The sequence below is a fragment of the Eretmochelys imbricata genome, chromosome 7 (assembly GCF_965152235.1).
Source record: "Eretmochelys imbricata isolate rEreImb1 chromosome 7, rEreImb1.hap1, whole genome shotgun sequence".
Taxonomy (NCBI): Eukaryota; Metazoa; Chordata; order Testudines; family Cheloniidae; genus Eretmochelys; species Eretmochelys imbricata.
Window position 1 is genome coordinate 48925936 of NC_135578.1, and position 13422 is coordinate 48939357.

Consider the following 13422-nt stretch of genomic DNA (forward strand, 5'->3'; position numbering starts at 1 on the left):
CCAGCGCCCATCCCCCTCGCTGGAGGGTTGCCCTAGCATAGGCGCTGACTCTGTGGGTGCTCTGGGGCTCAAGCACCTGGGGCACAGCTGTTCGGCGGTTGAGGGAGGCACTTGGGGGAGAGCAGTGGCCGGAAGCCTCGGGGGAGGGGTTGGAGCAGGATGGGAAGAGCTGGAGTGAGGGCGGGGCCTCGAGGGTGGGGTGGAGTGGAGTGGGGGCAGGGTCTTGAGGGAAAGGGCGGAGCAGTATGGGAAGTGGTGAAGCGAGGGCGGGGCCTCGGGAGGGGGCAGAGTGGGGTGGGACCTTGGGGCGGAGTGAGGGTGGAGCATCCCCCAGGGGAAAAAAATAAAACTTGGTGCCTATGTGCCCTAGTCTTTAGGGTGCCGGTAGGGCTGCAAGCCCTCTAATAAGCATCCCCTGGGGGTCTCCAGGAGGGGGTGGTGCAAACAGATCACAAGACCCTGCTCTCTGGAGCCGCCAGTGTGTCTAAGCCACGGCTGCCTTGGCAGCACTTCACTTCGTCTTGTTAAGTGGGGAAAGTGCAGCACCCTCCGCCCCCCTCCCCATCAGGGCTCTTGGGTTGCATTGCCCCAGCACGGAGTTGCCTCCAGCGCTGCCCACGCAGCGGTTCGTTCCCCACTGGCTGAGCTGCAGCGTTCCTTGCCTCACTTTCCCCTTTGTCATGGTGTTGGGGCTCTAATGCAGGACAAACGGGGGTAACTCGCCTTGCCAAGGATGCTGGGACCCCCTGTGGCCCTGGAACTAGCGAATCTTTACTGCGAATGCAAAGCAGCAGCCGTCAGGAGAGACTTGAGCTGCCACAAGCTTTTCTCTGAGTTCAGGCCTTGTCATCTCAGCGGCCCCAGGGCTAATGCATTGTTTGTGTAGCACCAAGCCTTGAGCGCGGAAACGGGGCTTATTGGCCCTCCAGCCAGCTAAGGAATCACTTCAGGGACTCAGCGGGTTAAGGACACTCAGCAGGTGGGAAAAGGGAGTTTCTGATCTCTAACCCAATGTGGCGCACCCTGTGCCAGCGGAGCTAGGAATCCTCATGACAGCCTGGTCCCCAGTGGGAGAGGAGGGCGGGGAAGGGGGGAGGTGTACGAAAGGCCACAATAGCAGTTCAGCTTGTGCAGCCCAGCCCAGCCCCTGGCTTTTGCTTCCTGTTTTTGTACTGTGAGGCTGAAAGAGTTTCCGGCTGTTTTTGAGCAGCCAGCTCATTTGCATAATGCGGTCAGGCCTTTCTTTTTAAAGAAGAGTAAGCATGCTGGAGCCATGCCCTCGGAGTGGGTGAAGCTCCGGCTTTGGGCAGGGCCGGCATCCCCTCCTGCGGGGATCTCTGGGGCTAGGAGGCTGCAGAGAACACCCAGTGTCTTCCTGCAAGCGCACCTGCTCACTGGACTGAAGATCAGAAAAAAATCTGGGGGCCAGATGCGCAGCTGGTGTAAATCAACATCACTTTATGGTCTTTGCTGCTGAGCCACTGGCCAGAGCCACTGGCTCCCTGCCTGGCACTGGTATTTCAGGCTCCTCTTTGATCCCTTGGCTCTCCCTCTCACATTAAGTGTGTTCCCCTGGTGGCCCTGAGGCCAGTCCCTTACCATTCGTACGCAGGTGCTCTATCTCACAATGACCGTGGGCGTGCTCACTGCCAGGAGCTCAGGGAGTGGAGCAGCTCATGTGGAGGCCAGGTGGATGCACTGCAAGGAGCTGGTGGCTGTTGCATCGTCCAGCCAGCCTCAGGGTAGGGACCCGTGTTGAAGGTTAGCGTTCCAGTCTTCGGTCCCTACTAGAGGTCTAGCTTTAAATGTGGTTTTCAGCAGACTCCAGACCTGAGGCTTGGACATTTTGAGGTTTCTCTGAGATGAGTGTGCCCAGCACCTGCCAGCTTTCCCATGTGTCAGGTATTGACATGTCCTGGAGCATGTGCATCTGGCAGAGTGAGGGATGTACAGCATGGCTGAGCTCTGGCTGAGATTCACCTATGCAAATCCCACTTGCCTGCAGTGCTCTCTTGGGAGCAGTGCCCGGAAAGCCTCATGTAGGCAGACTTGCGCTGCATGCAAATGTTTGCAGGTGGCAGGATCTCCTTGGGCCATGCTGTGGCTGATCAGGAGGCAAGGCTTTTCATGTGCTCCTTGGTGTGGGCCCAAACTTGGGACTTGTCCCTGCTTCGCTGCAGGCTGCTCTCTGCTGGGGGCACAAACCCATCTTGTGACGCAAGCTGCAACTTCCATTCCCCAGCTCTTGAAGAGCAGCCTTTAAAACTCCCTTGGAAGGGAAATGGATGTTAATTAGCACAGTGGGAAAGTGAGGAGCTCTCCTGAGGGATACGTGTTACTCCGTGATTTTTCCCATGTAATAACTGCGCTGCACCTGCCATTCCCCAGCCCAGTCCCCTTTGTTCTCTGTGATGGAGGGGAATCTGTCATCTCAAAGTTTAGCTCTCACCAGATTAGGGTGCTGCAAATCCCCTGATTAACATGGTTCTAATTTGCTTAAAGGATGCCTGAGTGTAATAATCGAATTAAGCAACTGAGCTGGGGCAATTTAAACTCTCGCTGACCTCCCAGGCAGTGTCCTGGGCAGGATTCCTGAGCCTGCAACATCAAATGTTCAAAGGTGCTGCTGTGCTCGGATACTGCTTTTGTAGACTGCTTCCTAGACTGAGTCCACAGTAACTGCCAGTGCTACCCAGAGCTCAGACTTATCCCCAACGGCTTTGAAGCAGAGAGAAAGGACTGGCCCTGAAGTTTGCTTGGCAGATGAAAGTTCTGTAGATACTTGATGCCAGGCTACTGGAGCTGGCGGTCACAGTAGAAGTACGTAATGTTGGAGTACAGATGTGCAGGCTTGATCCTGCTGGGGGCTCTGATTTGTGCACCACACCCATCCAGAGCCTTTGCTTTAAAACCCCATGATGCCAGTCTGCTGAGCTGAGACAGCATACCTGCCTCTCCCTTGTCACCGCCTCTGGGACCACCAGGGCTTCCCGTGCGTTCGACAGGGCTACATCTCCAGGTGTAATCTGCTGTCCTGTCTGTGAGATCTCTTGGATTAAGGCCATTTTCACCAGTCATTGTACAGGTCTCAGCTGAGGGAGAAAGCGTTGAGCTAGGTTTCTGTCACAGACTGCTCCCTCTGCTGGAAAGATCAGGACTCTAAAGAGTGACTTACGCTAAATCTAGCAGCCAACACTTGATCGGGATCCCCAAAATGTCACCAGTGGAGCACTGAATTGCCCTTCCCTGTAATTCAGAGGGTCTGTCTGCACTGCAGTTGGGTGGTGAGATTGCAGCATGTGTAGACTTGCTCACACTAGCTTTGATCTAGCCAGCACAAGTAACAATAGCAGTGAGGCTTCAGCTGTATGGGCTCGCCTCGCCCACCCAGAACCCCTATACATCCTCGAGTGGCCCTGCCTATCACTGCTATTGTTACTTGAGCTAGCTTTGCTCTAGCTCAGAGGTTCTCAAACTGTGGTCCGGTCTCCATTCAGGAGGTCCGTGGATAGTTCCGTCTAAGGTGCACACCTGTGCAGCCGCACACGAGAGAATAAAGGGCCACCCACCTAATTAGTGGAGTTACGCAGGCGTGGCTCCACTAATTAGGTGCCTGGACCCTGGAGAAGATGCACGTGTAAGGTGGGGTGGTGGCCTTGGGGGGAATAGTTGGTAGGTGGGAGGGGGTAGTGGGGTGAGAAGAGGGGGTGGGGGGAATTTGGGACGTGCAGGGCTATGGTGGTTAGAGAAAGAGGCAACTTTCCCTAGCTCCAAGGCTACAGCTGCAGGAGAGAGATGGCTCTCCTTCCCAGCCTCTGGTCTGGGGCTGCTGCGATGGGGGAGACACCCCCCTCCTTCCCAGCCCCAGTAGGGAGGAGAGGGAGAGACCCCCCACTCCTTCCCAGCCTCAGAGGGCACATCCATTGCATTAGAAAGGTAAGACTACTGATATTGAAATATGAGTTGTGTGCTTTTATTTGTGGAACAAAAAAATGTTTAAGTTTTTTTTATATAGTGCTTTTATCCAAAGTGCTTTACAATAGTTAGCTAACGGTACAAATGACATTTGGAAAGATCATTAAGTGGTCTGCCGAGACCCTCAGCAATTTTCAACTGGTCCACTTAAAAAAAAAAAAAGAAAAGAAAAGGTTTGAGAACCACTGCTCTAGCTAGATCAGAGCTAGTGTGGGTCTGTCTACATATGCTGCAGCCACACCTCCTATTGTGGTGTAGGTACCCCCAGAGGTGCAGCCTGGGTGGGCTGTAGGCCCCAGCATGAATGCTATGCCTTGATCTGAGCAGCCTGGACGCAGGGCATGCCAGGACCTGTGGATTCAGCACCCCACATCTCTATTGTTGTGGGGTGGGGATTATGTTTAGTTAAGGACTTAATCCGGGGGGGTCTTTGAATCGCACCAGGAGCAGTACAGGATCGTCACGCTCTTGGTGTTTTCGGGGAAGCCACTCTTTGCGTCTTTTCAGTCCTTCTCCCAACTCCTCCAACAGGACCCCGCGCAGCTGTGCTGCATGCAGCGAGGGCCCTATGAACTGTGCCAGGGGCGGAAGGGGTAGGGAGTGTTTGCTGATCATCTCCAGCTGGCAACGGAGGCAGTTGCCCCATCAGGGTATTTCTGCCTGGGCTGCAACACTGCCTTCCCATCTCCTCCCCTACGTCGGCACCTCCCTCTTCCTCCCAGGATGGAGGGGTTTGTGTTTTTGACTATAAATGGTGCACAACCATCAATTGTTTCCGCTCTTTGTGTGGTTTGTTGCCATAGTGATGAATACTTTCCTTTCTTCGTTTTTTCCTGAGAGCAGCTCCGTATCAATGCAGCTCCGTAGCTGTGATTAGCTCAGAATGGGGTGGGGAAAAAACAGCCCTGCCCTGAGCACCAGACAGGATCTACTCCTCCAGAAAAGCTCCAGTTATACCCAGGGACTGCACTCTACCCAGCCAGGAGCAAGGAAATCCACAAGGGTGGCAGATACATGCTGCAGAGCAGCATAACACAGTAATGGTGCACAAGACCCCCACCTTTACAAATGGGGCTTGTTTTCAGAATGATGCAGCCATGGCCCTTGGTTTGACTGTACCAGCCTCACTATTTCAATAGCTCAGAAGGCCTCTGAGGGGTTTCAATGGGGAGCAAAATCCTTTAGCTAGTGCAGATGACTCCCACTAGTGAAAGTACTGAGTAAAAATGCAGGAGGAGCCAAAGTTCAGCCTACATATTCAGCCCCCAGCCTGCCTGGACTACACATCCCACCATGCAGTGCTCCACCTTGATTGAGGAGCCTGCTGCACTGCATGCTGGGACATGCTACAGGTTGGGGACTGACTGGCTAAGCAGCAGTTCTTCAGAAAAGGACCTAGGGATTACAGTGAATGAGAAGCTGGATATGAGTCAGCAGTGTGCCCTTGTTGCCAAGAAGGCTAATGGCATGTTGGGCTGCATTAGTAGGAGCACTGCCAGCAGATCGAGGGAAGTGGTTATTTCCCTCTATTCGGCACTGGTGAGGCCACATCTGGAGTATTGCGTCCAGTTTTGGGTCCCCCACTACAGAAGGGATGTCGACATATTGGAGAGAGTCCAGCAGAGGGCAACGAAAATGATCGGGGGCTGGGGCACGTGACTTACGAGACGAGGCTGAGGGAACTGGGCTTGTTTAGTCTGCAGAAGAAAAGAGTAAGGGGGGATTTGATAGCAGCCTTCAACTACCTGAAGGGGGGTTCCAAAGAGGATGGAGCTCGGCTGTTCTCAGTGGTGGCAGATGACAGAACAAGGAGCAATGGTCTCAAGTTGCAGTGCGGGTGGTCTCGGTTGGATATTAGAAAACACTATTTCACTAGGAGGGTGATGAGGCACTGGAACGGGTTACCTAAGGAGGTGGTGGAATCTCCATCCTTAGAAGTTTTTAAGGCTTGGCTTGACAAAGCGCTGGCTGGGATGATTTAGTTGGTGTTGGTCCTGCTGTGAGCAGGGGATTGGACTAGATGACCCCCTGAGGTCTCTTCCAACCCTAATCTTCTATGATTCTGTGTAGTTTCCATGAGCCATGCCTCCGTATGGAGGATGAAGCGCAGCTGGGGTCGCTTTCTCACTTGATTCCTCACCCGCAGTTTGTTTGGGCTGAGGCTGCATGCTCACTCTAGGGAACGGATCCAGCTTGCTGGAATCTGTGCCAGCCTCTTTCCCCTACTCGCTGGCCAGGAGGTAGGTGTGAAGGGGACTTTATTTAACAAACATGGAAATGTTCCCTGGGCAGCTATACTCCCATCATCCTGCCATACCGGTGGGTCTGAGTCCCTCTGGAACCAATGCTGCAATGTGGCCCACTTTCCTGTTTTCCCCCAAAGCACCCGGTCTGTGCAGTAGCTGAGAGAGCAGAGCCCTGAGACCGCACCAAGCCACGTCCTTTGGCTTGCCTTGCTGACTCAGCTTCCTTTGTGTTCTCTTGGCAGCTACCTGAATGACCTGGAGAGGATAGCCAGAGGGGACTACATTCCAACCCAGCAGGATGTGCTAAGGACCAGGGTGAAGACCACGGGCATTGTAGAGACTCACTTCACGTTTAAGGATCTGCATTTCAAGTAAGTGGAAGCTGCAAGACATGCCAGCCCCTTCATTTCACTTCTCCTGGTGTCACTTGGGCTCATCCCATTCAACCTTAGCTTTCCCTAGGGAGACGGGAACCTGTCCTGCCAGCAAAGCAATTCTCTCAGCGTGGCGCACCTGCAAATGCTTTGGCTTTTAACAAGGCAGTGCAGCCTCTGGGTCTGAGCATGCGGCGCCCTATCTTGAGCCTTGCAGACTTGAGCCAATGTGGGCTGTTGCATGCTGGGACTTGCAGCCCTTATGCGGGTCAGGCCTGAGAAGGCGTACAGCTTTAATTAGCTTTCTTATGTCAAAGGTAGGGGCAACTCGCTTGTATCCTTGCAGGCAGCCTGCCAGAGTATCTTCATTGCACACTAAGCCCAGGTTCCAGCTTGGGTTTGAGCCCAAGCCACCTTTCCAGCCACACACAAATCAGTCTGTCTCAGGTCTGACCCTGCTAGAAGGTGGGTCAGAGCCTGAGTCCCGTCATTTTTGCAGTGTGGACGTGGCTCAAGCCGCAGCCGTGAGTTGGAAGGCCACGTAGTGCAGCGTGGATGCATTAGCACAGTGCAGTGTGGACACTCGAGCATGGGCTTGGAAACACTGAGCGCACAAACCCGAGTCCCCCAAACCCAGGTTTAGTGTGCTGTTGTAGACACAACATAGGTGCTGACAGTTTGGGCCGTGCTGTCTAACGTGTCTGTAGCTGAATCCTTGCCCAGCCTAACAGCCGGCCTGCTGGGAGCTAGGCTCGGCTCGGCAACGCTGACTCTCACTGAGGAGTTCAGCCGGCCTGTGAGAACGTCCCCTCCATTTGTGTCCCGCTGCAACTGGCAGCCAGGCTGGAAAGTGAGGAGACACGTTGATCCCTCTCCCAGGGAGGGAGCTTGTAATGTTGCCGTAGCCACAGTGGTGCAGTTAAGATCAGAACCAAGCCCTGTCCCCATTTCCAGCTCCTGCCGTGTACCCTGGGCACCTGTTGGATTAGCTAATCAATGCTCCTGTGGTGCTGGCTGGGGGGGAGGCCAGGCTCAGCATGGGGCTGCGACTCCGGTGACCCCCAGCCAAATTATTTCTTGAAATAAACAGCTGCACTCCACTGACCTCATCAGAGCTGGGCCTGGGCTGCAGCTGTTACCTGGCTTCTATTCTGGGCTCTGCCACTAGCCTACTAGGTGACCTTGCGAGGTCATTTCATCCCTCCGTGCCTCAGTTTCCCCATGTGTAAATTGGGAATAATAACTCTTGACCCTGCCCAGCAGGTAATTTCCTGTCTAGAGTGCTTTGAGATCCTCTGATTAATGGTGCTAGAGAAGGATAACGTCGATAGCCGTGTCTTAGTGTCACTGGCTTGTAGGAGAGGAATTAGCACAGTGGAAACACACTGAACTATTCTGCCCTCCTAAATGTCTGTCTCCGTTTGCTCTAATGGAGGCTGAACGTGCTGTACCCTGGTGCGTGGTGCAGGGATCCCAGATCTGGAATAGCAGGGGGCTGCAGGTCAGGACAAAAGTGCATTGGCACAGGGGTGAGAGAGCTGCTGGCAGGAGTGGGGGAGCGTGTCTATCCAGTGCACTTACTCTCTTTACTTCACAAGCACCAGACTGACCCGCAAGATAGAGGTAGAAATAAGCATTGGCTTCCCATCTGTTGATACTTTATCATTCAGTTTTTAAACTTTTGGCTTCCCTAGCCAAATTTCTTCCCATTCCAAGAGGCTGCAGGGCAGCTAATCCCCCCCCCCCCAGCACTGCGTGAGCATTAGCTGGGAGGGGGGGATGCAGCTGCCAGGATGACAGCAGGGCTGAGGGTGCCTGCCTTAGCTCTTCACTAGCCCTGCAGCGAGACTGGAAGGTTTTGGGGCCAGATGGCAAAGCCCTGACTCCTGTCATTTGAAGTGGTCCAGCTTTACTTCAACGCACCAAAGAGGCACTCGCAGGTCTCTTAAACCTGCAGGAAAACTAAACTCGCCACTGGAATAAAACTCTGTAATCAGTCAAGAAGCTCCGGAGATGGATCCGTTGCTTCAGAGGCTGCCCTGTCCCTGTCATCTCGCCAGGCTGCAGCCCAGCCTCCCACTCCCTGTGCATAGTAAAACTGTGCTTTCCAAATGCCAGCCCCCAAATAGTACTGCACGAGGAGTGGGAAGAGAACATGCTGAATGCGCACGTCGGTGCTAAGAATGTGACGCAACAGACCTACTGGCGGCTGAGCGTAGCAGATTTCCAGCTGATGCCAATGTACTCCTGGACCGTGCTGCTACAGAACCAGCTTGCTGCTATCTGGGCACACTCAGCCTGACAGCACGATGCACCCTGGGAAGCCACCTTTGGCTGGGACTACTGTAATTCATCACGTGAAAGTAGCTGGAAAGGATCATGTACCCTCTTCGTTCACATCACGCCCAGACTAGGCCTGCCATTTGGTATCTAGCTGTGGCTTATAGCTCCCCTCATCGTAGTGTCTGACTGCCTCACGCTCTGTAAAGTGTTTCTCCTCCTGAGTTACCTGTTGGCTGGGGAAGTGCCACCCCTGGTTCCACGGAGGTAGAGAGTCCAGATGACTTGCCTGAGGTCACCCAGGCAGTCTGTGTAAGAGCAGGAGATTGAACCCATGTCTCTGGTGTCCTAACCACTGGGCCGTTCTTCCTGTCTGTGACCATAGAAATTAGAGAATGTAAAGAGTAATAAAATCCACTGGTCTGTCCCTTTGACACCAGTCCTAGTTGCCATCCCCTCCCCCGCACTCCTGGGCTGCAGCTGTAGTCGGAACATGGCTGTTAAAGACGGAGCGTGTTTATATTCTGTTGTTTCACCCAGGATCTTCAGCCTGCCAGCAGGGTTGTGGCTTTGTAATGCACTTTATTTAGCTAAGTGCATCACATTTGAGTCCCTATGGTCGCTGCTGCTGCTGGCGAAACCTCCTAGCAAATTTTATTGGGGTGACTTTAAAAACAGATTAATGGGACGATCACTCTCAACAAATAGCAAAATCCTGAGCCGCCTGACATCAGGTTACTGTGTCCTCATGTTCCCACCATTCCAGGGGACGATGAAATCGAATTGAATGAGATTACACTGGCTTGAAAAGGTGAGAGCCTGAATCGGCGTAAGCAAGTTTAGTGTCCCCCTTTGCTTCGCATCAGATGGAAGTAGCAGCGTCCCTTTCATTGTAGGCACCTGCATCATGGTGGTTACTGGGGACTGAGCCTGGACTTTGATCCCCAGCAGCAGAAACCTGTATCGGGTAATTGAATAGTCTGCTCTGCCCTTCCCTTTAGCTGGGAGTGTGGTGCGAGGTCGTATCTTCTCGTGGACCAATGACGAGATGGAGGGTGAGCACCCCTGCTCAGCCAGTGGTATTACCAAAGGGATACAACGTGTCCCTCTCAATAGGATGGAATCGTCACCTCGGTGACTTAGGGCTGCATCTCCTGCATGTGAAAAATCCACACCTCGGAGAGAAACAGTGAAGCTGACGTAAGTCCTGGTGTAGACAGCGCTAGGTCTACAGAAGAATGCTTCCATCAATGTGGCTACCGCCTCTCAGGGAGGTGGATTAACCACAGCAATGGGAGAACCCCTCCCATCAGTGTAGTGCAGGGGCGGGCAAACTTTTTGGCCTGAGGGCCACTTCGGTTTTCCAAAATTGTATGGAGGGCCAGTTAGGGAAGGCTGTGCCTCTCCAAACAGCCAGGTGTGGCCTGGCCCCTGACCCCTATCCACCCTGCCCCATTTCTCACCCCCTGATGGCCTCCCTGGGACTCTTAACTTTCCAACCCCCACTGTTCCCTGTCCCCTGACATCCCCCCCCGGACCCTCTACCCCATCCAACCCCTCCTCTCATTCCTGACTGCCCCCCTCCATCCCCCCCCCCCGGACCCCTGTCCCATCCAACCACCTCTTCTCCCTGACCACCCCAGGAACCCCTGACTGCCCCCCACTGCCCCATCCAACCCCCCTCCTTCTTGACTGCGCCCCCCCGGGACCCCTGCCCCTATTCAACCCCCCTGTTCCCCACCCTCTGACTGCCCCGACCCCTGTCCACCCTCCCGCCCCCTGACCTCCACCCCGAACTCCCTTGCCCTCTATCCAATCCCTCCTCCCCCTTACCGCGCTGCCTGGAGCACCAGTGGCTGGCGGTGCTACAACTGTGCTGCCTGGCTGGAGCCAGCCACGCCATCGCACAGCACAGAGCACCGGGTCGGGCCGGCAGCGCAGTGACCTGAGGCTGCGTGGGAGAGGGGCTAGCCAGCCGGGCAGGAGGGTCCCGCGGGCCATAGTTTGCCCACCTCTGGTGTAGTGTCTAGACTGACACTCTGCAGCAGTTTAAGTGTAGACATAGTCAAAGTCCCTCTGACGCTCCTTCTATCTGAAGTGCCAGCTTGTCTGTGTCTCAGAGATCTAGTTTACAAAGGTCTTGAGTCACTGGTAGCAGCGCTAGTGTACCCAGTGCTCCAGTGGCCGTGGACATTTTGTACACCTTCTCTGAGCAGAGTTCAACTATCCCATGCTTAAAATGCTAGTGGCTTTCTGGTGCCCTGTGTCCCAGTGGGAGCACAGCAGGGAGATGGAGGTGTTGGGCGAGAGAGCTAGTGAAGCGGTGCCTGTGATCACAGTCCTGTGGGATTTCCGCTCAGCTGTGGAAAAAGGGGCTTCAGCCTGCCCAGGAATCTGGTTCCTCCACCCTGAGTCACTTACCTATATATCTGTCTGTCTGGGAATGGATCTGGCCTTCATGGTTTTTAGTGGTGTATGACACTGCGCTAGAGAAAAGCTCTGGAGACTGTAGATCGGATTTTCAGTTGCCTTGTGCTTTCAGGGACATCCTCCTCCAGAAAAGTCTGCGCAATAATTCTGTGGGTGATGTTCATGCACTTCAGTCACTTTCAGGCTTTCTTGCTTGATCAGGAGTAATTTAGACCCAAAAATATAGGCCCTTCTTAAAATAATAGGGGTTTCGTAGAAAATGTCATCAAGAATCTAAATGTCTGCTTCACTGTTTCTTAGATCCTCTGAGATCAGTACGTCAGATTTAAGGAAGATGCAGATTGTTGCAGAGAACCAGACAAAATACAGGGATGTTGTGGGGAAGGGCAAACTATCTGTTTGACCTTGTCTGTAGCTGTGACACTGAGTACCCGTCTCACAGCTGAAGAGACAGCTCAGAAGCTTGTCTCTTTCACCAGCAAAATGTGGTTCAACTGAACACATTACCTCACCTACCTTGTCTCACTAGTGGGAATTAGTCACCCAGCTTGAGTCCTATGTGCAAAGACATCAGTGCTGGTCATGGACCAGCCTTTGATGAGCAGGTGGAGTTCCCAGAGGGGAGACGGTGTACAGCCAAGAAAGTAAACCAGATGTTGCACCTCCAGAAAACAGCATGGGGCAGGTGAACTAAGGCAGGGGTGGGCAAACTTTTTGGCCTGAGGGGAAATTGGGTGGGGAAGTTGCATGCAGGGCCATGAATGTAGGGCTGGGGAAGGGGGTTGGGGTGCAGGAGGGAGTGCGGGGTGTGTGTGGAGGGGGGCGGGTGTGGTGTGCAGGATGGGGCTCAGGGCAGGGGGTTGGGGTGTAAGAGGAGTGCAGGCTCTGGCCCAGCGCCGCTTACCTTGAGCGGCTCCAGGGTGGCAGCGGTGTGCAGCAGGGCTAAGGCAGGCTCCCTGCCTGCCCTGGCCCCGCGTCACTCCCAGAAGCTGCAGGCACCAATCCCTGGGAAGAGGTGGAGGGGCAGAGGGCTCTGTGCACCGCCCTCTCCTGTGGGTACCTCCCCCGCAGATCCCATTGGCCGCGGTTTTCTGGTTCCAGCCACTGGGAGATGCAGGGGGGCGGTGCCTGCAAGTGAGGGCAGCGCACGGAGCCCTCTGCCCTCCCCTCCCCCAGGGGCCACAGGGACGTGGTGCCAGCCGCTTCCGTGAGTGGTGCAGGGCAGGCAGGGAGCCTGCCTTGGCCCCGCTGCATGACGGGGCTGGCAATCCCGCTGGCTGGATCCAAATCCCTGATGGGCCGGATCCGGCCCACAGGCCATAGTTTGCCCACTCTTGAACTAAGGTTTGCCCAGTATGAAGGAGCTCAGTCCATGTGGCATGGTGGTGGCTTTGAGCTTTTATGGAGTTTAAGAACATTAAGTTAAAAAATACTTGGCTATAATTTCTTCCCAGCCTCCCCGCCCCCATGGAAATGTAGAGAAACATGATGAACAGTCCAAAATACTTACTTTTTGGCTAGGTAAAAGGAGCTGCTGGGGATTGCCATGGCATGGCCCCAGTGCAGGGGGCTACCACAGCGCCATACTGGAGACCCCCAGCAGGAGAGCTCTGGGAGGAATAGGAATACAACGCGCACTGCAGGAGTGGTGTGTGCTGCCGAAGGTGGAGCAGCTTTTCAGTGAGTGCGCTAAGGCACCCTAATTATTTCACACCCATCTTCTGGCCGGGCCCTGCATGTTTACACGTTCCTGGGATGTTGGGTTTCCTTCCTCTGTCTCTGAGCTGGAACTCCTGGGTCCGCTTCATCACATTGTTGAACAGATTGCTCAGCCCGTTGGAAAGGGCCCATTGCAGCAGGCTGTGCACCCCTGCTAGCAGCATGGCGGTGGGCTAGGAGGAGGATCTAGGTTTCAGTTGTAATGAAATTCTTGCTGGCTGATTAGAGAGAAGCCCATTAACTCCAGTGTCCCCCTTTCCATGCTCCTATCCCAGAGCTAGCCACTCTTTGCCAGTGCTGCACCAGGAGACTTTTCACATGGGCTGGTTGGGGGTTCTTCCTTCTCAAGGGTTTGGGCTGGTAAGTTATAGACCTAATGGCCAGGAGAGACCATTCTG

At 54.3% G+C, this 13422-nt stretch overlaps 1 protein-coding gene across 1 annotated transcript in view; it reads left to right on the top strand.

The window, feature by feature from the left end:
• The window catches only part of GNAI2 (G protein subunit alpha i2), a 204038-nt gene that overhangs the window by 161566 nt on the left and 29050 nt on the right, over positions 1-13422 (top strand). The window contains exon 5 of the mRNA XM_077821414.1: positions 6464-6592. Coding sequence (XP_077677540.1) covers positions 6464-6592 — 129 coding nt within the window. The remainder of the gene's footprint in view (positions 1-6463; positions 6593-13422) is intronic.